The following is a 21,388-nucleotide window of genomic DNA, read 5'->3' as shown; positions in this document are numbered from 1 at the left end:
AGAACCGTTTCCTTTGTCCATGTCCAGGCCCACCCCATGCCTCAGAGCAGGCCCCCCCCGCCCCCCACTGCCAGCCTGGTCCCCCAGTGCCCGGACGCTGTAAAATCGGCGGGCAGGGCAGCCCTGGCAGCAAGAGTGCAGAGGTGCAGGCCTGGCCTCTCTGAGGGTTCCTTCTACTGGCCCTCAAGTCAGGGGCTGAGAAGTGGGGGGAAGGAGCTGTGAGGTAGAGCAGGAGCCTCACCCCAGATTCTAGTGGCCAAGACAGCCCTCTGAGTCAGTTCTACCCCAGGGCGGCTCCCCAAGTTCTTCCGAGAAGCCTGTTTAGCTTTCTGTTCCCAGCCCAGGGCACGGGGCTTGCAAGGGATCCCCCTCCTGCAGGGTCAACTCTGCCTGGCCACTGAGGGGATCTGGAGGTGCTATGCTTAGTTCTCTGCTCTCTACAAAGAAAGACCCTAGCCCAGCCCCCAGCACACCGTTGGGGGCAGCGATCTCCGACTTGGGCACAGCCTGGCGGGAGTCCCACTGCCCTCAGGTCTGCCCCCAGCTGGCGGGCACAGAGGATGACATTCAGGTAGACACGTATGGGGCCTTGTATGTAGAGGATGGCACGTGTCACTGCATCTCCGTGTCTCAGGAACTGACATCTATGTAGAGTTTCTGGATTTCAAAGTGACCATGTTGCAAGGAGAGCCGGGAGAGGGGCAGGCTTGCCCAGACACGTGCGTTTGGGTGCTTGTGTGAGAGACTGAGTCAGCAAAAGGTTGGGCCCCTGGCGGCTCTCTTGGGGTGGGGCAGGGTGGGAGGTAGCAGATCTCTGTGCAAGTGAAGGTATGTGGCTGCCCAAGGGGGCTGGGCAGGGGACCACAAGGAGGGAGAAACCAGGGCCAGCTAAGCCCCCTCAGCCCTGTCTCCTCAGCCCTGGGGCTAGCAGCCCTGCATTTGTGGGGCCGGGGGCAGGAGGGGCTGGGCTCTGTGGCACGAGGGTCAGCTATGTGCCAGGGGCGCACAGCCCACTACTTCCAGCAGCCCAAGGGCATGTGTTGGAGTGGGGTGGCACCCAGGTGAGGCCCTTCCTCTAGGAGTGTGGGTGTGTGTTTGGGGGTGCCTGAGAGGACTGCCAATACATCCCAGCATCGCCATCCCCAGCAAGGCCCCCACCCTTTGACGGTCACCTCAGCAGCTGAGCCTTACAATCTGGCGGAGCCAGGCATCCTGGGAAGTTGTAGTGCACCTCCATCACCACTGGGGGCTGGCGCCACAAACCTTTGCAGCATCTCACTTTGGGTCATTGATTTACTGGGTGATGTCCCATCAGTGTTGTTAGAAAGAAGATAGCAGTGGTCTGTCTCCATGACCCATGCCATCTTGGCATCCTGACCTGGAGAAAGTGGGGCTTCACTCTCAGCAGATGTTGGGGGAGGCCTGGTGGCACAAGCCAAGCCAGGTTTCCTCTCCTCACCCCCACTCCCCTGTGAGCACTACATCCCTCAGTTCACCCAAAATGAGACATTTACAAAACTAATAAAAATAATTTTTTAAAGAGCAGAGCAAGAGGTGTTTTTACCACCGTCAGAAATGACACACATCACTTTTGTGGTCTGCGTTCTCTGGATATTTTCTGTATGTAACTACAGTTTTAAAAAAGTTCCAAACCATGTTTTGTCTGTGTTTCCTTATGAGAAGACAGCCTCATGGATGGGCTTTCCTGGGCTCTGCTAGCCATTCGGCCAGGGGTCAGCTGCCGCCCCTGCTGGCCCCCAGCCTGTGGCCTCCCCACCCTAAGCCTCCAGCCACTGGCTGGGCACCACCTCATATACACATCCCTGTCTGATCAGTGGGGAAACAGGCATACAGAAGTTGGGTGCTCTCTGAAGGGGAAGAGGGCCCCCAGGACCTGGGCTGGCCTTTGAATGCTGGTGCTGGAGAGGGAGCCTGGTCACTCTTCACAGCAGCTCTGGAGAGGCTCCCTCCGCTGTTCAGCCGAGCCAGACTGTGCTTCCGTGGCCTTGCTCCCCTACCCCGCCTCCACCCTCGCCCCTCGCCGTGCCCGGCACACCTCACCAGCAGCCTTCCCGCCAAACGGCCGCCTTGGCTTCAGTGCCTCCCTGTCCTGCGCTCCAAGCCCCGGGCCCGACTAGGGGCCCAGCAGAGCACCTCACCCTCCAAGAGAAGAGGACGGCCACCCCGCTCCAACTGCCCACCTCCTGCAGCTCTTGGGGTTTGGCCTTGCCCCGCCCCTGCGGCCGGGCACTGGCCCAGGGCAGCATTCCCTGGACCCATGGACCCATCCGCCGCCGCATCACTCCATCTCCAACACTCTGGCTGTGCATCCACTGGCTGAGTTTACCCCATTGGTCTGTTTCTATTTCCCTAGAAAATAAGCGCGTCCATCTCCCTCCCACTGTTTCCAGCCTCCTCCGAGGCCTTTGGACGCGGGCCGTGGCAGCGGGGCCTGACGGTGCGGCCGGGGTGCACGACATCTGCCAGGTTCCGCAGGTGAGTGGTCTGCACTACGGCGCCCCGAGCCTAGCTCCAGCCCCTCCGCCAGCAGCGCCGGGCTCGACTCCAAGAGGCGCCGGCCGCCGAGCTATTGGGTTCGGCGGTTCCGTGGGAGGGGCGCAACTGGTCCCGCCTCCTCTTCCATGAGGGCGGTGCGTTCCGCAGGTAAAGTGGCACGAGCAGGTAGGTTTCGGGCGGGGGGCGCGGGTGATCAGCGGCAGCACGGGGCGGGAGCCCAGGAGATCCCCCTAGAGCGGCTGCGGGGCCGGGGCGGGGGGACTCAGCTCCGGCAGCGGCCCCCGGAGTTTGGGGAGGCGGGCGCCAGCCAGACTACAGCTCCCAGGATGCTTCGGGCGGATGGACTACACTTCCCGGGATGCTCCACACTTCCCGGGATGCTCCGCGGCCTGCGGGGACGGGACTGAGCCTGCGCGCGGAGCCTGGGGCGGGGCCGCGGCAGCGGCCCGGGAGCGCGGGAAGTCCGGATCCCCGCGCGCGGAGTCCGGAGCATGAGCCTGGAGCGTGAGCTTCGCCGTGAGTCCTTAAGCCCAGCGCGGAGGCCGGGAACGGGCCTGGCCCCCCAGATGGAGGGGCTCAGCGTCCTGGCCTCGTCCGTCTCTCTGCAGAGCTATACAAGGGCAAGACCAAGGCCCAGAGGAGCGGGCAGCTGCGAGAGGAGGCCGCCCTCTGCCACCAGCTGGGGGAGCTCCTGGCCAGCCATGGTACGTGCTCCGCGCCAGGCCCGGGGTGGAGGCCGGGGCTGGGGGCCGGGGCAGCGAGCGGGGGAGCCGGGAGGGAAAGGGAGGCCGGGGGGCCGGAGGAGGTGCCGGGAGGGACGGAGGACGGAGGCGGGAGAGACGGGGGAGGAGGCAAGGGCCTGGGGGGCCGGAGGGTCCGGGAGGGACAGAGGATCGGGAGCCTTGCTGAGCACGCCGCCCGGGCCTGGCCGCCGCCCCGCTCGCCCTCGCGGCCCTTGGCCTACTGCCCTGCCCTCCCGCCTGCTCAGGCCGCTACGCGGAGGCCCTGCGGGAGCACCAGCAGGAGTTGCAGCTCCTGGAGAGCGCCAACGACCCCCTGGGCTGCGCTGTGGCCCACCGCAAGATCGGAGAGCGGCTGGCAGAGATGGAGGACTACTCCGCTGCCCTGCAGGTGGGCGGTGCCCCCCCCCAGCACCCACTCTGGCCACACCCCGCCCTGCTGGGCCACACTTTGTAGGGGTCTCTTTCTCAAGAAGGAGGCACAGTGTCCACTGTCCAGGCCTTTGGCCAGAGGGGGATACTGTGCAATGCAGCCTCACCTTCAGAGGGCTGTGGGCCAAGGAATGGTAGGCTGCTCCTTGAGTGGAAACACACAGCCTCTCTTGGGAGCCTGGCCCCAGGAACCATTAAGGAAAATATTACTTGAGCAGTGTTTGTGGGCTGGCTGGAGGTTCAGGACCTGTCCACACAGAGCCGGCCCTGCAGCAGCTCAGCTAACTCCCACTCATTGTTCCTTCCCTGTAATGACATTGGTTGACTAGAGTGTGGAGCTGTTGTCCCCACAGGCAGCCCTTGGCATAGAGGAGATGGGGTGTGCATAGTTTGGCTTTGGCGTGCTCTGTGGAGGTTTCAAGGAGCAGAGGGTTCTCCTGAGCAAGAGTAGGGACCCCCTAGAGTTGGGGGACCGGGGGGGTGGGGCGGAGGTATGGTTCACAGCAGCCATCCCTCTGTACCCCAGCATCAGCACCACTACCTGGAGCTAGCCCGTTCCCTGTCTAACCACATCGAGCTGCAGAGGGCGTGGGCCACCATTGGCCGCACCCACCTGGACATCTATGACCACTGCCAGTCACAGGATGCGTTGCTGCAGGCACAGACTGCCTTTGGGAAGAGCTTGGCTATTGTGGACGAGAAGCTGCAGGGTGAGTGCCCTCGGGGGCCTGGCCATCCCCACCTTCTGCCCCCTGAACTGCAGGCAGGGGAAGCTTTAGCCCCACTGCCCATCGTGCCAGCATGGCAGGGTCCACCTGCCTGAGTCCTCCCTTTGTGAGGCTGAGATCTGTCCCTAGGAGCGCCCCCATGAGGGGATGCACGGCCTGTGCTCACTGCAGCCTGGCAGCTGGCAATTGTCTGCTCTTTGTGCCTGCACACTCTGCCTGCAGCAGGATCCCGGGCACCCACAGTGAGAGGTGGGAAGAGGGGTGGGGGAGAGACTGGACAGGCCTTGGACGGGGCCCCAAGCTGGAGACCCCAAGTGGGGATGAGGCACTGAGTGTCTGGAGAGGGCATCTTCCAGGGACATTGCCCAAGCGAGAACTGAGTGAGATGAGGACCCGACTCTATCTCAATCTGGGCCTCACCTTCGAGAGCCTGCAGCAGATGGCCCTGTGCAACGACTACTTCAAGAAGAGCATCTTTCTCGCTGAGTAAGACCCCCCCCACTCAGCCCCAGGAGGGAGGTGAACCCCCTGTTCCTGGTGGAAGTAGCTGGGGGATGGGCAGCTGAAAGGGCAGGCTGGCTGGACCTCACCCCTGCCCCGTCCGTTTCCCATTAGCAGAGGAGCCCTGGCACGTGTGTGTGTGCCATGTGCTGAGGGAAGAACAGGCTTGGCGTGGCAGAGCTAGAATCCCAAGTGGCATCAGCAGCTGCTTGTCAGTGCTTCAGGTGCCACTGTGCTGTCCCAAAGTAAGAGTGCCGTGGGCACTCTGAGCACCTGTCACCATCCGCAGGCAGAACCACCTCTACGAGGACCTATTCCGCGCCCGCTACAACCTGGGTGCCATCCACTGGCGCAGAGGGCAGCACTCCCAGGCCATGCGCTGCCTGGAGGGGGCCCGGGAGTGCGCACGCATCATGAAGAAGGAGTTCATGGAAAGCGAATGCTGCCTGCTCCTCTCACAGGTGCTAGTTCTCAGTGGCTCTGGGCTCAGCCCCTGGGAGGCCTTGGGCCTTGGGGAGTCTGCAAGCCTCACCTTCCCTTGTCCCCCAGGTCCTCCAAGACCTGGGGGATTTCTTGGCTGCTAAAAGAGCCCTGAAGAAGGCCTACAGGCTGGGCTCCCAGAAGCCTTTGCAGAAGGCAGTGATCTGCCGGACTCTCAAGCATGGTGAGTCTGGAAGGGATCCCAAGAGGCTGAAGCCGCATGGGAAGGGGTAGAGAGGGCTCCCCTCCCTCAGTAGAGGAGGCCTCAGCACATGTCCTTGGGGAGATGGCAGCATCAATATGGACATGTTGCTGCCCCTCCCCTACTTACTGTTGGGAGGAGAGCCCCACTTCTCTGAGTCAAAACCTAGCCTGTTGGAGGGACACTTGGGGGTGGTCCGGAGACTGGCTGGGTGTTTAGGTGTGAGCCAGCATCTCCACTGGCCAGCTGGAGGCAGAAATCATCCCTGTCTACTGAGGATGGAGTGGACAGTGCCCGCAGCCAGGAGGACTGACGAGTGGCAGTCAACAGTGTTCCCCTCTGCTGCAAGCCAGGCACTGCTCAAGTTATTTGTTAGTTCTAATCCTCGCGGTCCTGCAAGATAGATTCTCCTATACCCCCTCTTACCAGTGTGTGAGCAGAGGCCTGGACAGGGTGGGTGGCTGCCTAAGGGCACACGGCTAACAGGTGGCAGAGCTGGGTTGGAGCCCCACGCTCTGCCGCCCCCTTGCACGAGGCTCTTACTGGCAGTGCTGGCAGTGGTCCAGCTGCAGCAGCGGCTGGAGGAGGCTGAGGGCAGTGACCCTCAAGGCGCCATGGGCATCTGTGAGCAGCTGGGGGACCTATTTTCCAAGGCAGGCGACTTCCCCAAGGCGGCCAAGGCCTACGAGAAGCAGGTGCACACCCCTGGCTAGGGTGGGAGGAGAGGGGCGACAACACTCAGGGCTGGCAAGGTGTAGGGCGGCCCTGGCCTCACTGTCACTGCCTCCCAGCTACATTTCGCAGAGCTGCTAAACAGGCCAGGGCCTGAGCTGGCTGTCATCCACGTGTCCCTGGCTGCCACCTTGGGAGACATGAAGGACCACCGCCGGGCTGTGTACCACTATGAGGAGGAATTGAGATTGCGTGACGGCAATGCCCTGGAGGTGAGAGCTGATGGCATCCAGCCCTGCCCAGCACATAGTGGGTCTCTGTCCCCATGGCTCTTGCATTCCCTTCCCAGAGCTGCCATCCTCCTGTCTCATGTGGGCGCAGAGGGGAGCTGGGCCATGGCTGTGACCAGCTAGATGTGGTAGGGAGTAGCCACTGAGCTCATCCTCCTGCTCCAGGAAGCCAAGACCTGGTTGAACATTGCGCTGTCCCGAGAAGAGGCTGGCGATGCCTATGAGCTCCTGGCGCCGTGCTTCCAGAAGGCTCTCAGCTGTGCCCAACAGGCCCAGCAGCCCCAGCTGCAGGTGTGGGAGCCCACCCACCCACCCTGAGACCCCAGGCACAGCCTGCCTGTCCCCGCGTTCTCTCCACTTGGGGCAGTTGACATCCCTGGGGCCCCTGAGCTGCCTGTACCCTGTTCCTCAGAGGCAGGTCTTGCAGCACCTCCACACCGTGCAGCTGAGGCTGCAGCCCCAGGAAGCTCCTGGCGTTGAAGCCAGATTGCAGGAGCTGAGTGTTGCCAACGATGGGGAGGACCAGGACCAGGACCAGGACCAGGACGAGGAGGAAGAGGGGGATGACCACACCCTGGAGGCCAGCGAGGTGGAGCTCTCAGAGAGTGGTGAGGCCCAAACACCTCCTTGGTCACCTTGCTGGCTGCCCCTGGCATTTCCTCCCCGATGCCTGCTCTGAGCCAGGCCCTGGACTGGAGCTGGTGAGGGTGGGGCCCTCGAGGGGCCTGCTCACAGGCTCATGACAGGAGGAGACAGTCCCTCGGAGGAGGGGCAGCCAATGCCGGTGAGGCAGACGGAGGAGGGGCATGTGCAAGGAGCTGGGGCAGTCCTGGGACCTTCTGGGTGGGGGGCCAGGGATGGGAGCTGTGGGTGTCCGCTGGGGGAGGTGGCGCAGGGTCAGACCTGGGGCTATGGCACCATGGGAGGGCTGGGACTCAAGCCAGGCAAGGCGGGAGCGGAGACGGCACACTGGCTGCCATTCTGCAGCTCAGCACCTCCTAAAACCCTCGAGAGCCAGGAGCTGGTACAGTTTCCCCTAGGCCAGCATGGTCAGCCTCATGGAAGGTGGCCAAGAGGGACAGGCTGGGGTGGGCTTGGATTGAAGCACTCTCAGGGCAGAGGGAAGCAGGGAAGGGTTGGGGCCAGGTGGGAGAGCACAAGGAGTGAGCTGGTTTCTGGCTAAGTGGTGGGGAGTGGGGACCTCGTCCTTGAGGCCAGGAGGGGAGAGTTCCGTTTTGAACTTGAGGGGTCTCCAGAACCTCTTGGTGAGTGACCAGGGCCGTTGGGAAGTTCGGGCCATGCCTTAGGGGTCATCAGTCTGCATGTCACTGGTGTGGGTGCGGGAAGCCACATGAGGGGCGGGGAGAGAGGACCAAAGACAGGAGCTTTAGGCAGTGCTGTTCAAGACAGTCCCAGTAAGAGAAGCCTGTGGAGAGAAAGAAGTTTCTAGAAAGAGTCAGAGGCATAGGAGGGAGCAGAGAGCAAGAGCAGTAGTGAAGAGTGGGACTGGGCAGAGAACAGCTGGGAGGAGTTGGACGCAGACAAGAGGGCCAGGAGTGTTCAGGTAGAGAGCATCCGGGTTCTAGAGACAAGCTAGTTTTAAAGTATGACATGACTTGACAAGGAGGCTTCCCAGGAGAGGGACAGCAGAGGTCTGGGATGGGAGAGACTGACCCACAGAGCAGGGTCTGCATACAGGGCGAGAGGTCAGCACATGGTGGACAGGGAGTCAGGTGGGAAGAAAGGTCAAGAGTGCCCCCCGTGGGCAGAGGGACCGGCCGGGAGTGACCATAGGCAAGGTTGGGAGTGGGCTAGGAGTCAGCTCCAGGCCTGGGAGGGCAGGGCACTTGGCTCACCTGGGGTGGTGGGCTCGGCTCTGTTGCAGAGGATGAGATGGAGGAGGAGCTCCAGAGCTGCCGGGGTCGGCGGAGAGTGACTGAGGTGAGGACAGCAGGGTGAGTGTGTATCCCCGTCCTGGGCTCACCAGCGCTGCCTGGTCTCCTCACACCTCTGCTCCCCATTCTGGGGTGGCTGTCCCACAGTGGAGTCGGCGCAATGACGTGGGGGAGACCATGCTGCACCGAGCCTGCATCGAGGGCCAGCTGGGCCGTGTCCAGGATCTCGTGAGGCAGGTGTGCCTACCGCCCCATTCAGCCACCCTTCAAGCTGCAGGGGCTCCGATGGGTACACTGTCTCCCCAAGGGGACAGGGCTGGACCAGGGGGCTGGAGGGAGCACCGTGGCTGCTGGCCCTGTGCAAGCCCCTGAGGCCCTCCCAGGGCTGCGCCTCATGGTGGGGCAGTGTCTCCCTCGCTCTTGCGGGACCAGGGCCAGGCTGGGCCAGGGAATGGATCTGTGGGGGCTGCTCCAGGCTCTGAGACCAAGGCCCTAGCCCTCCCCAGGCCTCAGAGCCCTGGGGTGAGGCCACGCTCCTTCCCGTCCTTGGTCACAGGGCCACCCCTTGAACCCTCGGGACTACTGTGGCTGGACACCCCTGCACGAAGCCTGCAACTACGGGCACCTGGGTGAGTGTGGGAGAGCACATGGGGGAGGGTCTGAGAAGGGCTCTGGGAGCTGACTCATGTCCCCTGGTCCACAGACATTGTCCGCTTCCTGCTGGACCATGGGGCTGCAGTGGATGACCCAGGCGGCCAGGGCTGTGAGGGCATCACTCCCCTGCACGATGCCCTCAACTGTGGCCACTTCGAAGTAGCAGAGCTGCTCATTGAGCGAGGGGCCTCAGTCACCCTCCGAACCAGGAAGGTGAGTGGGGGCTCAGGCTAGGTGAGCATGGGCTATGGTTGGCGGGGCTTGCTCCTGCCAGCCCTGCTCAGCTGGGTGCCACACAGGGCTACAGCCCACTGGAGACGCTGCAGCAGTGGGTGAAGCTGTATTACAAGGATCTGGACAGCGAGACACGAGAGAAGGCTGGCGCCATGGAGAGGCTGCTCCAGGTGGCCTCCTTGGGCCAAGGCAAGCAGGGACCTCTTACCCCTAGGGACGTTGCTCCTTAGCCTGAGGGTGCCCTGGGCCCTGACTCCAAGGGGCAGTTACCCTGGGTGGCAGGGATGGTACGCGCCCAGCCTCACAGTCAATTCTGTCTCCCCACAGCTCCCCACAGCTCCCTGGCTCCCCAGACCTTCCTAAGTAACCATCTCTTTGACCCTGAGACCTCTCCTCCCTCAAGCCCCTGCCCAGAACCCCCAGAGACTTCTCAGGCCAGTGCCAGGGTCTCCCAGGGGCAGGCGGTGCCAGCTGTGGCCAGGCCTCGGAGGAGCAGGCACGAGCTGGCTAGCAGTAGCAGCTCGGAGGGCGAGGACAGCATGGGCTTCCCCCAGCCGATCCAGAAGAGGCCTCGGCACTCTGCCCCAGCACAGCAGACCAAGGCCCGGATTCCTGGCCCCACCAGCAACAGGGAAGCAGCCACAGCGAGTGCCGGCCGGGCAGCCTATGTGGCAGCCATCCGAGGCGTGGGCAGTGCCCAGAGCTGCCGCCGGGGGCCTGGTGCACCTCGAGGTGCAGGCGAGGCCCCCGTCCCCCAGGCAGCGCTCATCCCCGAGGAGGAGTGCCTGGCTGGGGACTGGCTGGAAGACGACTTGCTGCTGACCCAGAGCCACCGGGGACGCCGCCTGCCCCGCCCCCAGGGCGGTGGGGACAGCACCAGGCACTGTGCCTTGGAATCGGGCAGAGACAAGAGCCCTGTCAGGCTGCAGGCCCAGGCCAGGCAGAGCCAGCTGCCCCATCTCAAGAGTCGGAGTGCGCGGGTTGCGGCAGGTGGAGACCACAGCTCGGCTGCAGAGCCCCCACAGAGCCCTGACGTCCCCAGGGCCTCAGGGCCCAGCGGGGAGACCCCTGTGGCAGGCCAGCCCTCGGTGGGTGCTCGAACCTAGAGCAGAGCCAGCTCCCTGGCTCAAGGCAGGTGGGGATGAGGGGCTCTGTCTCTCCTGGCTCAGCCCCTGCCTCCCTGCGCCCCCCCACTAGGGTCCGGTCCTGCCCCCTCCCATCCGGGTTCGAGTTCGAGTTCAGGATAATCTTTTTCTCATCCCTGTCCCACACAGGTAAAGTGTCACCTGCCCTCTCCCAGGTGGGGCAGGTACTTCCTCTGGCCCCCGTGGGCTCCGTTCCAGGGGGTGGGGCCAAGGAATCCTCGTGTTTGCACGTCGGGACGTGCGATGGCTCACTTTGTCTCCTGCTGGCCCAGGGGCTTGGGTAGCTGGGCTGAGTCCACAGGCCAGAGTAAGGCATAGGCAGGGTCCGGGGTGGTCAAGTCAGGGCTCCCGGAACCACCTGGAGGAGCTGGAGGTGTCCCGAGCAGGGGCAGAGGAGAGGGAAGGAGCCAGACAGGGAAGCTGGCAACCCACAGCAGAGATGGTAGGACCGGGGCCTTTCCTCGGTGTGTGCAGGAACCTGGTGGGGCCAGGGCTCAGCGTGCCCCAATCCCCACAGCAGGGAAGCCCACTCTGTGGCCTGGCTGGCTGAACAGGCTGCCCAGCGCTACTATCAGGCCTGTGGGCTGCTGCCACGGCTCACCCTACAAAAGGACGGAGCCCTCCTGGCCCCACAGGACCCCATTCCTGACGTGCTGCAGAGCAATGAGGAGGTGAGCAGAAGCCGGGGCCCTGAGCTCGGGGTGTAGCCTGGTGCTGGGGGCCCTGGGGCTACATGGCAATGATGCTTTCCAGGTGTTGGCTGAAGTGACTTCGTGGGACCTCCCCCCACTCACCGACCGCTACCGCAGGGCCTGCCAGAGCCTGGAGCAAGGTAGGGTCCAGGAGGGCCTCAGCGGCCTGGCAGCAGGACTGGGTATGCAGGCTCCTCCTCCCCATGCCACTCCTGGGTATCCATCAAGGCTGCCTCCCACCACACCTGTCTTCAGGTGTTCTTTCCCCACCCAGTGTCCATACTTGTCGATGGCAGGTAGGGGAAGATGGCTCCATCTGGAGGTGGGACAGAGAGCCACCAGAGCCATGGGGACCAGCCCAGTGCAGGGAAGTCTGGCACAGCTGGGAGCTGCCAGGAAAGCTTCCAAGGAAGCTTGCCTCAGGGACTCTGAGGTGTGGGGGTGGCAGATGGAGGACAGGGCCCCTCTGGGGAGGGCCTGATGCAGCAGAGATGGATCAGCACCATCCACCAGCCACACACGGGACTCACACTGTGCTGGGTCCGTGGGCTGGTGGGAGTGGGCCCTGCACCACCTCCACTGGGTGCCCCATGGCTCATGAGTAAGGAGGGGCCGCCTGGTTTGCTGTCCTGGGTTCACAGGGCAGACCAGGTAGGCTCTGGCCCTGGTGACACCCACCCACCTCCAGGGGAGCACCAGCAGGTGCTGCAGGCCATGGAGCGCCACAGCTCAGGCCCCTTGTTCAGTGCCTGCTCCCTGGCCCTGCGCCAGGCCCAGCTCACGCCCCTGCTGCGGGCCCTCAAGCTGCACACAGCACTCCGGGAGCTACGCCTGGCAGGGAACCGGCTAGGGGACGGATGTGCCACCGAGCTACTGGCTGTCCTGGGCACTGTGCCCAACCTGACCCTCCTCGACCTGTCCTCCAATCATCTGGGCCCTGAAGGCCTGCGCCAACTTGCCATGGGCCTCCTGGGGCAGACCACCTTGCAGGTAGAGGCATGGGGAGCAGCGGGTGGTCATCAGGGCAGGGTCAGGACATAGGCGTTCAGCTGGTCACTAGGTGGAGAGGTGCAGTTGGGAGTGCCGGCCGCTGCCCAGCTCTGGGACAGCAAGGAGACCAGATCCTCTGGGGGGCCTGTGTCTTCTGCAGAACTTGGAGGAGCTGGACTTAAGCATGAACCCTCTTGGGGATGGCTGTGGTCAGGCCCTGGCCTCCATTCTGCAGGCCTGCCCCTCGCTCAGCACCCTGCACCTCCAGGCTTGTGGCTTTGGCCCCAGCTTCTTCCTGAAGGCAGCCCTAGGCAGCGCCTTCCAAGGTAAGCTGACAGGCACATGCGCTCCCTGGCCCCAGGATTCCAGTTGCCATCAGAAGGGCGTGCCCAAGGGCCCAGAGAGGCAGTCACTGGGGATAGTCAGGGGACCCAGAAATGGTGGAGACAAGCTGGGCTCAGCAGTCTGGCCCTCCCCTGTTCCCAGCTGGGAGACCCTGGGCAAGAGCTGCCTCCATTTCCCTGTGCACAGAACCCCAGGGCTTCCCAGAGGGTCATGAGGGTTTTGGGCCCAGGATTACACAGCAATGCTGATGGCCACATGGAGCTGACAGAGGTTCTGGGCCCTGGTGCAGATGCCAAGCACCTGAAGACGCTGTCCCTGTCCTACAACGTCCTGGGCACCTCCGCCCTCGCCCAGGCCCTGCAGAGCCTGCCCACCCACACCCTCCTGCGCCTGGAGCTCAACTCCGTGGCAGCCATAAAGAACGACACCAGCTTGGTGGAGCCCCTGGTCAGATACCTGACCAAGGTACGCAGTTGGGGAGGGGCGCCAAGCCAGAGGAACCCTGGCCAAAGGTCCCACAGATGAAGCCTGGGGGCAGGGGGCTGGGAAGAGGGTTGCAGGTTACGGAAGAGCAGCTGCGGGGGAAGCTTTCTGGAGAGCTGCCTGCCTCAGGCTGTTAATTCCTGGCCAGCAGGAAGGGCCCCAGACAGGTCCCAAGGAGCACACCAGACTCTCCAGGGGGCTCTTCCAGGCAAGGCTGGGTCCCTGTGTGGCAGGAGTGACTCACACCAGAAGAAGAGGTGTTTCCTTCTGATCTGCAAATTCAGGGGACGCTGCTCTCCACTGGTGCCTCCAGGGTCAGAGAGTGTTTGCTCCCTTGTTCCCAAGGAAAAGGAAAGATATCCGGCCTCCTGGGTGTGGGGAGCAGGGAGGCCAGGCGCCCCACTCAGTCTGGCCCCCCTCGGGCCTCTACTTTATCTAGGAAGGCTGTGCTCTGGCACACCTGAGCCTGTCTGCAAACCACCTGGGCGACAAGGCAGTGAGAGACCTAAGCAGGTAACGCCCCTGCCCATGCTCCCCCGCCCTCCTGTGCTCCCCTGTCTGATCTCCAGGCCCAGGAGCCTGGGGGAGCTGGGTCCAGCAGGGAAGGACCACAGAGGTGCCCGCTCCTTCCTCAAGTGTGCCCCGAGGCCTGGCTCCTTCCAGCTTCTCCGCTGCCTCCTGCCCGACCCTCTTTGTGTTTCTCTCTTCCCATAGTCCTGTGGCTCTTGAGAGCCCTTCCCTTGCTGTGTCCTTTCCTGTCACTCTTTGTGCAGCAGTCCACACAAGGGCCACTTGCTCTCATGACCCTCCAGCCTTGGCTGGCTCTTGGGAGTGTCAGGGGCACCCAAGCCAGGCAGTCACACCCAGGCCTGGCCACTGTGGTCCTGGCCCTGGCAGTGCCCGGCCGGCCCTGGGGGAGCGCCTGTGCCTGTGCCCAGCTGGGGGCAGGACCTGCTGGGCCTGGCCTTTGGCTCATAGAGCTGTGGGCTTGCCTGGGGCAGCTTTGCCTAGTGGTGGGGGCCTCCCTCTCTGGAAGCTTACCCTCGTGCTTCCTCCCTTGTCTCAGATGTCTCCCTCTCTGCCCCTCACTCGTCTCGCTGGACCTGTCTGCCAATCCTGAGATCAGCTGTGCCAGCCTGGAGGAGCTCCTATCTGCCCTCAAGGAGCGACCCCAAGGCCTCAGCTTCCTCAGCCTGTCAGGTGAGCCCTCAGTGTGGTGGCCACACCTGTCACACCAGGGCTGATGACAGAGATCCCTCCTCAGGGACCTTCCTGAGGCCCAGCTGGCTCCTCTGAAGGGGCCATCACTGCCACCAGCCAGACAGCAAGTGTGACACAGTGGGGAAAAGTGACCAGCATGACTGGAAAGGGGTGTGAACCCAGCTCCTAAAATGATGGGTTAGGAGGAGCGTGGGGTCTCTGGCCTGTTCAGCCTGACTCTGGGCCATGGCTGAGGAGTCCCCTTCCTCAGGGACTTCATTCCCATTGGCGAGAGGAGGGGCTCAAGGTCAGGGTGGTGAAAGCTGCCACCAAGGGACCTTCTGACTTCATGGCAGGGGCAGCTCTGACCCTCATTTCCCTGCCTGTGGCCTGACTTAGCTTGTTCTCATTCTGGTCACACCAGGGCACAGTACCCCACCACAGCTGTCTTGAGGAAGACCCCAGGGGTGGTGCATTTGGTAAACTGACCACCCAGCAGCCTGGCACATCCAGATGGGGCCTTGGGCAGGAGAGCACCAGGCTTTGCCCTCCAGGAGGACAAGGGCTGGGAGTTGGTGTGCACATGGGGAACCCCTGGGTTCTTGCTGCTCCTCAGTCCCTACCCCACAGGCCAGGCTGGCTGCTCTGGGAAGGCCCCACTGAAGAAGGCAGGCTGGTGGGAGAGCGGCACTCAGCTGAGGGGCTGCTCCCCACACACCTGGCTTGCTGGCATCTGCTCTGTTTCACCAAGTTCCCTGGGGTCCTGAGCCTACTGGGCACTCTCTGGCCTCTGAGGATCAAGCCTTGGAAGCTTAGTGTCCTCCTGAGACTCACAGGCAGCCATATTGTGTCCATTTTATGGATGGAGAGACCTAGGTGTCGTTATAGACAGTCAGAGGCACAGATGTGAATGCTGTTTATTTTGGCGGATCTCCCTTCTGTGTGACCACTGGCCGTGGAAGGCGCCCATGGTCCCAGGCAGCCCCTCTGGGAGAGCACTCCTTTCTAGACTGTTACCGGGCCTCCCCTGGGCTTCTGCCCATGTGCCTGGCTGCAGCCCTTGGAGCCTCAGGGGAAGCGTTTCTTCCCAACGGCCACACTGGTAAAGAGAGAAGGACACGGGCTTGGGAGTCGTATGGGGCTTGCCTGAACACTACAGGCTCCTACAGGCGCGCCCAGCTCTGTCCTGCCAGAGCCACTCTAAGGCCTGCTCCTGCCCCTGCCCCCTCTGCAGGCTGTGCCGTCCAGGGCCCCTTGGGCCTGGGCCTCTGGGACAAGATCACCGCGCAGCTGCAGGAGCTGCAGCTGTGCAGCAGACGCCTCTCCGCTCAGGACCGGGACACTTTGCGCCAGCTGCTGCCCAGCCATCCGGGCCCTGGTGCATGCACCCTGGACCGCGGCCCCAAGCTCTTCTTCAGGCGCCTCTGACGGCGCCGCCCCGTCCCCCTCCTCCAGGAAGCCCTAATAAATCAGAGCGGCTGCTGCCGCAAGGCCCAAGGCGGGTGTCCGCTTTGCTGTAGGGAAGCTGAGAGCCCGCCGGAATTGCGGGCAGTTCCGGCCACTTAGAGGCGCTAAAGGCGAGGGCAAAGCCTCGGCAGTACCGATCGCGAGCCAAGTGCCCGCCCCCGGTGTCGGGGGCGTGGCCAGGGCGGGGGCCGTCCCCGGCGCGCGCGTGCGCAGACGTGAGGGGCGTGCCGATGGGGTGCGCGCAGGCGCAGGCGGGGGCGACCCGCCCCGACGCCATCTCCGGGACCCGGCGAGCCCGCCCAGGTACCGCGGGCCGGGGGACGGGCGGGAAAGGGCCCGCTGGCTGGATGGGGGCGGCGACTCTGGCCTAGGCCCGCGGGCGTCTTCGCACCGTGGGGGGCTACCCTCTTTGCGCCCGGGACCCCAAATCCCTTGGCTTCGCCCGGGGGTTGGCGCCTGCGAGCGAGGCCTCGTTGCGGCGGCTACCTGGACCCGACCGCCGGGCTCTCGGCGTGCCCGAACCTGGCCGCCCCGGCCGCACCCCTTCCGGTAGCACGGCCCCGTGCCGTCACCCGAGTGCGCCTCGCGCTGCGGCCTGGCGGGCGTCCCCGGCGGGCGCGCTGGGCCGCTAGTGCGCTCGTTGCAGGGTCATTCGTCCTCGGAATGGAATTCTCTGGGCCCGCCCAGAATCCTTATTCTTCTTTCGGTCCGGTCTGACCTGGCTCCCTCCTCCCCGGCGTCCGAGGGGGCTGCCGCATCGTGTCTGCGTCCGCACCCACACCCAGGGGTCTGCTGTCGCTGCGCCTGCCTCGGACACGGCCCCTCCCTGTCTGCGCCCTGGGCGCCCCGGCCTCCAGCCTTGCTCTTCCTCTTGTATCTTCGTTCACCCCTTAACCGTCCTCTTTGTGAGGCCATCCTCCCCGACGGTGTCGCCGACCCAGCGCTGCCAGCCTGGGCCTCTCGCCTGGCCTCCAGCTGCCTCATGAGGCACGCCTCCTGGGGTGTCTGCAGAGCCTCTTAAACCCAACACACCCGAAACGGCACACTGTGCTGCACACCTGCCTGCCCTCCAAACCTGCTTCTCTTCCCGGCGACTCCCTCTCAGTCCTCCTTACTGTCGTAGTACCATTGGGCCAAAAACAGGGTGTCATTCTTGGCTCCTTTTAAATTCCCAACCCGGTTCATGTCCATCACTGAGTCTGGTGGTTCACCTCCAAAGCGTGTCGGGAGCTTTCCCCATCAACTTCCTGACTGGCCAGGACCTTCCCATGGGCCTCCTGCTTCTGTCCTTTCTCAGCTCCCTGCCCAGCTGGGAGCCCCAAGAGCTTGTCTTCAACCCTCCAGTAGCTCGAGCTGTGTTAGTATGAAAACTAGAATTCCTTCTGCTGCACGCTTGATCCCGCCTGCCTCTCCATTCTGGTTCCCCAGGAAGCCCCTCAGTCAGAAAGACCTTGGCCCCTGGCTTGTCTGTTCCTCCAAATTTGTGGGATGTGTGTGGTTCCCTCTGCCCAAATGCTTCTCCCCAGCGTATAGCTGCTACCATCTCCTCTTCCTCCTGGTCACCTGGCTCAGAGCAGCCTGCCCTGACTTGCCATGAGGCCCACCACCCCCCCCCACCCCACCTGTTGCTCTGTTCTCTTGCACCCACTCCTGACAGCCTCCAGGTGGGACTGGTGTTCCCAGCAGGGCACAGAATGCCCTGTGTGTTCAGTGTTGTTTCCTATCCCTCTGCGGGGGACCGGGAAGCTCTTTGTGAGGTCTAGTGCTCCAGTTTTAGGGGTCACCTTCGAGTTGGTGCTGGCTCTGCTCTGCAGGTCTCTGGTGTGGCTGCCTGAGCCTGCAGGATGTTTCACGGGATCCCAGCCACTCCAGGCATGGGAGGTGAGTGTGGGCCAAGCTGGGCCTGGGACCCAAAGGGCCTAGGCTTTCAGTCCCTGCTGCAGAGGTTGATGGGAGCAGCGGCTGGGGATTGGGGGAGGTGTCTATAAGTTTCCCCCTACACATGGCCTAAAGGGGTGGCCAGGGGCTGGTACAGTTTATCACTTTATCACTGGCCCAGAGACCTCCAACTGTGGCTGGCTGGGCAGAGATGACAGGGTTGGTGCAGCTGGATTCTGAGGGGCTCTGGGCATCCGAGAGTCACCAAGCCAGGGGAAAGGTCACAAAGCACGTGACACACATTGTTTCTGCCCCATAAGCAAGGTGTGGTCACCTGCTGTAGAGGGAGAGGGCTGCGGAACAGTGGTGGGGTGAGGGGCCAGGCCTGGCTTGTGGCCCTCTGGCCTCAGAGGTGTGTCTTCTGCTCAGGTCCCCCCAGGAACTTGGGGGGCCAAGAGTGGAATTCCCATCCTCCAGCTACCTCTGGGCTCTTGGAGACAGCACAGGGAGAGGCCTCAGGAGAGGTTCTGAAATGAGAATGGGTCCAGGACAGGCAGACAGGCCCATTAGGGGTCGCCTTGTGGCCCGCCTACCAGCTCTGTTTCCTCTGTTGCAGCCCCTGGAAACAAGCCAGAGCTGTATGAGGTGAGTGGCTGACGCTCACCTGGCTGGCATTGGCCAACAGCCAATGCCCATGTGAGCTTCCCCAGGACCCTGCAGCCACCCTGGTGCCACTGACACACTGCCCCCTCTCCAACAGGAAGTGAAGCTGTACAAGAACGCCCGGGAGCGGGAGAAGTGAGTCTAGTACCCAGGCTGCCCACCCCCAAGGAACACATCCATGCCTGCCCGCCTCCCCCAGACAACCTCCCCCAACCCCAGACCCACCCCCACACCGACGGTCAGAAGCACATGGGGTCAGGCTGGGAAAGCAGTGCTGCAGTGCCGTGGAGCCTTGCTGAGGGCCGGGTGGGAGAGGCAGACTGTGCCGAGCTGCCGTGGCTGTGCCCGGGCGGCTGTGCCCCGGGCTCTGGGGGCTTCGGCTTCCTTGCCTCGGTGGACACAGTCCAATAAAGACACTCTCCTTAGGTATGACAACATGGCAGAGCTGTTTGCGGTTGTGAAGACAATGCAGGCCCTGGAGAAGGCATACATCAAGGACTGTGTCACCCCCAATGAGTGAGAGCCTGCCATCCCTGTGCCGTCGATGGCACCCATCCTCGGAAGCTTGTTTCCACCCTCCAGGGCCTGGGTGCTTAGTAGGAAACAAGAGCAAGGGTCTGAGGCCCGAGCTGGGGATTCGTGTGGGTCTCCGCCTCTTCTGTCAGGCTGTGAGTTGCCCACTTCTGTGGGGCCTGCCCAGCACCAGGAGGGTGCCCCTAGGTGCTGGTGGCCTCAGTGTTGTCTCAGCTGGGGAAGTCCTGATGGTGGTACTGAGTGTCCCAGGGGAGAATTGTGCCCACCACCCTGGTGCTGGGGTTCCATCCCAGCCCTGCTCTCCTGGGCACAGATGTCCTTATCAGTGAGAGGGCTTCAGAAAGTGAGAAGGAGTGTTGGAGAGGCCAGTTTGTGAGGTGCTGCTGGCCAGGCCTGGTGCCCAGGAGGTACGTAGGGTCTTTATTCAGTGAAACAGGCCCGCCCCTTAGGACTTTTTTTTTTTTCGTTTTTTTTGGTGAGGAAGATTCACCCTGGGCTAACATCTGTGCCAGTTTTTCTCCATTTTGCATGTGGGTCACCACCACAACATGGCCATTGACTGTTGTAGGTCCACACCCAGGATCCGAACCCGTGAACCCAGGCCACAGAAACAGAGCATGGTTGAACTTAACCACTACACCACGGGGCCTGCCCCAGACCATGAGCTTCTGATGTGGAGGCATGGTCAACATCCCAGGAGAGCGGGCACGAGGGGCTGGCCAGGCCTCTGCCTAGTGCTGGGCTTGGGGCCAGTTTGCACAGTCCAGGCCTGGTCGTGTGTGGCAGCCATACCTTGCACTCCCCTGTCATCCAGAGCTCTTCCTCGTGTAGACCCCCCAGCCTCCCCTCGACAGCCCGTATCTGACCTGTCACCCAGCCCTCCGGGACACCTGCCCCATGCCTGGATGGGCCAAGGGAGAGCGGCATGTGCCGGGCAGGGCTGGCCCAGTGCTGAGGGCAGCGGCCTGGCCCTCTCCCTAGGTACACGGCAGCCTGCTCCCGGCTTCTGGTCCAGTACAAAGCCGCCTTCCGACAGGTTCAGGGCTCAGAGATCAGCTCCATTGATGAGTTCTGCCGCAAGTTCCGTGTGAGTGAGCTGCCCCTCCACCCCGAGGGGCGGGAGGTGGGAAGTGTGGGTGCTGTTGGGACAGGGCCTGGCCAGCACAGGCCTGCTGTCCTGCAAGGCCCAGCACTGTGTGCCCTCCCTCAGCTGGACTGCCCACTTGCCATGGAGAGGATCAAGGAGGACCGACCCATCACCATCAAGGACGACAAGGGCAACCTCAACCGCTGCATTGCAGATGTCGTCTCGGTGTGCCCCATGGCCTCCCGGGAGCCCTGCAGGGAGGCAGGAAGGCCGATGCTGCCGGCCATGGTCACACATTCACACTGAGTCCTGGGGTTTGCAGGGCTGTGCAGCACTTGGACTCATTGGGTGGGAGCCCCCCATAGCTGGGAATGAGAGAGGTGGGCAGGCTTTTCTCCCTGGGCAGCATCCAGGAAGCCCCCCTGAGGGTCCTCCCCAGCCTGAGACCCATGTGGGTGGTGCCCAGGCTCAACACAGCCAGGGCTCCCACAGCCCCAGGAGGCCCAGCCAAAGCGGGGCCATGAGCAGCAGCAGCCCCCACGTCTATGGGCCATGCAGCATGGGGAGGAGCCCCAGGCTGCAGGGATGGGGTGCAGGAGGAGCCCCAAGGGACCAGACAGCTGAGGCTGAGGAGGGAGAGGTGGGTTCCTGAGGCCAGAGGGGCTGGGCGAGGGCTGACCTGGGCTCAGCCCTGCAGAGGAGCCAGGCTTGTAGGCTACAGGTGGTCTCCATCCTCAAGAGCTTAGGGTGGGTCTGTGTTGCCTCATTCACACACTTGCCTCCAGCTCTTCATCACAGTGATGGACAAGCTGCGCCTGGAGATCCGGGCCATGGACGAGGTGTGGCTCCTGGGTCGGGCAGGGTGGGTTGGGGGACTCGGAGCACCAGCAGTGGGGGGCAGGGAGCAGGCTTGGCACACAGCAGGGGACAGGGGGTGGTTCCAGTGTAGCCTCGTCCACAGATCCAGCCTGACCTGCGGGAGCTAATGGAGACTATGCACCGTATGAGCCACCTGCCCCCTGACTTTGAGGGCCGACAGACCGTCAGCCAATGGTGAGTGTCCCCTTAGCTGAGCTGCTGTGTGCCCTTGCAGCTCTGTAAGCCCACACACGCCAGCACTGTGCTCCTGCAGGCTGCAGACCCTGAGCGGCATGTCAGCATCAGACGAGCTAGACGACTCCCAGGTGCGCCAGATGCTCTTCGACCTGGAGTCGGCCTACAACGCCTTCAACCGCTTCCTGCATGCCTGAGCCTGCAGTCTCCCGCCCGGGCTGTGCAGGGAGGAGGGACCAGGTGGGCCCAGGGGAGGGCCACAGCCTCCCATGATTGTTCCTGCTTCCTTCGGACACCCGATCCCTGGACGGTCTGCACAGCTCTTGCTGTCTATAGTAGCCCTGTCTGTGTGTCCATCTATGGTGTTTTGACCCCAGAGGCCCCTCTCCTCCTCACAATAAAGATGCTTTCTAACGTCTCTGCTACTGTCTACGACTCCCCCCATCAGGCCTACCCCGCATGTTTGTTGCTCTCTGGGCCTCAGGTGGGATCCTGCCATCCTGGAG

At 63.1% G+C, this 21,388-nt stretch overlaps 2 protein-coding genes across 11 annotated transcripts; both read left to right on the top strand.

Moving 5' to 3' along the window:
* Positions 1-2,236: 2,236 nt before the first annotated feature.
* On the top strand, positions 2,237-15,697 carry TONSL (tonsoku like, DNA repair protein). Of its 8 annotated transcripts, none has more exons than XM_023649232.2 (26): positions 2,237-3,033; positions 3,126-3,221; positions 3,506-3,648; positions 4,216-4,399; positions 4,774-4,903; positions 5,208-5,379; positions 5,468-5,582; positions 6,150-6,295; positions 6,392-6,544; positions 6,728-6,853; positions 6,975-7,170; positions 8,448-8,503; positions 8,605-8,694; positions 9,014-9,086; positions 9,161-9,324; positions 9,411-9,534; positions 9,673-10,433; positions 10,543-10,619; positions 11,008-11,161; positions 11,244-11,322; positions 11,871-12,172; positions 12,333-12,498; positions 12,807-12,982; positions 13,440-13,513; positions 14,067-14,200; positions 15,435-15,697. In XM_023649232.2, exons 1-26 carry the CDS (start codon positions 3,009-3,011, stop codon positions 15,626-15,628), a joined length of 4,110 nt encoding a protein of 1,369 aa, XP_023505000.1. In that variant the 5' UTR covers positions 2,237-3,008; the 3' UTR covers positions 15,629-15,697. The 8 variants fall into 8 exon arrangements, with proteins under 8 accessions (XP_023505000.1, XP_070078706.1, XP_070078704.1 ...); XM_070222605.1 differs by having other exon boundaries at positions 2,420-3,033; positions 11,011-11,161; XM_070222603.1 differs by having other exon boundaries at positions 2,631-3,033; positions 11,011-11,161; positions 12,747-12,982.
* VPS28 (VPS28 subunit of ESCRT-I) lies at positions 15,471-21,300 on the top strand. Of its 3 annotated transcripts, none has more exons than XM_014728129.3 (10): positions 15,471-15,970; positions 17,482-17,548; positions 18,162-18,190; positions 18,306-18,343; positions 18,635-18,724; positions 19,724-19,829; positions 19,953-20,054; positions 20,615-20,668; positions 20,791-20,882; positions 20,962-21,300. In XM_014728129.3, exons 2-10 carry the CDS (start codon positions 17,512-17,514, stop codon positions 21,077-21,079), a joined length of 666 nt encoding a protein of 221 aa, XP_014583615.1. In that variant the 5' UTR covers positions 15,471-15,970; positions 17,482-17,511; the 3' UTR covers positions 21,080-21,300. The 3 variants fall into 3 exon arrangements, with proteins under 3 accessions (XP_014583615.1, XP_070078715.1, XP_070078714.1); XM_070222613.1 differs by having other exon boundaries at positions 15,879-15,970; positions 17,439-17,548; XM_070222614.1 differs by lacking the exon at positions 20,962-21,300 and having other exon boundaries at positions 15,863-15,970; positions 20,791-20,886.
* Positions 21,301-21,388: the final 88 nt, after the last annotated feature.

The sequence above is a fragment of the Equus caballus genome, chromosome 9, assembly GCF_041296265.1.
Source record: "Equus caballus isolate H_3958 breed thoroughbred chromosome 9, TB-T2T, whole genome shotgun sequence".
Taxonomy (NCBI): domain Eukaryota; kingdom Metazoa; phylum Chordata; class Mammalia; order Perissodactyla; family Equidae; genus Equus; species Equus caballus.
The sequence above is the reverse complement of the archived record's forward strand: the minus strand, read 5'-3'. Positions and strand labels throughout refer to the sequence as shown.

What these genes read in the sequence shown, in the direction of transcription:
- TONSL (XM_023649228.2), top strand. Translation starts at nt 3,009, where the DNA reads ATGAGCCTGGAGCGTGAGCTTCGCC. An exon ending in TGTGGACGAGAAGCTGCAGG is followed by an intron (nt 4,400 to 4,773) that starts GTGAGTGCCCTC and finishes GGCATCTTCCAG; the next exon opens with GGACATTGCCCAAGCGAGAA. An exon ending in CCCAGCAGCCCCAGCTGCAG is followed by an intron (nt 6,854 to 6,974) that starts GTGTGGGAGCCC and finishes CCTGTTCCTCAG; the next exon opens with AGGCAGGTCTTGCAGCACCT.
- VPS28 (XM_014728129.3), top strand. Translation starts at nt 17,512, where the DNA reads ATGTTTCACGGGATCCCAGCCACTCCAGGCATGGGAG. An exon ending in GACTGTGTCACCCCCAATGA is followed by an intron (nt 18,725 to 19,723) that starts GTGAGAGCCTGC and finishes CCCTCTCCCTAG; the next exon opens with GTACACGGCAGCCTGCTCCC. An exon ending in AGATCCGGGCCATGGACGAG is followed by an intron (nt 20,669 to 20,790) that starts GTGTGGCTCCTG and finishes CCTCGTCCACAG; the next exon opens with ATCCAGCCTGACCTGCGGGA.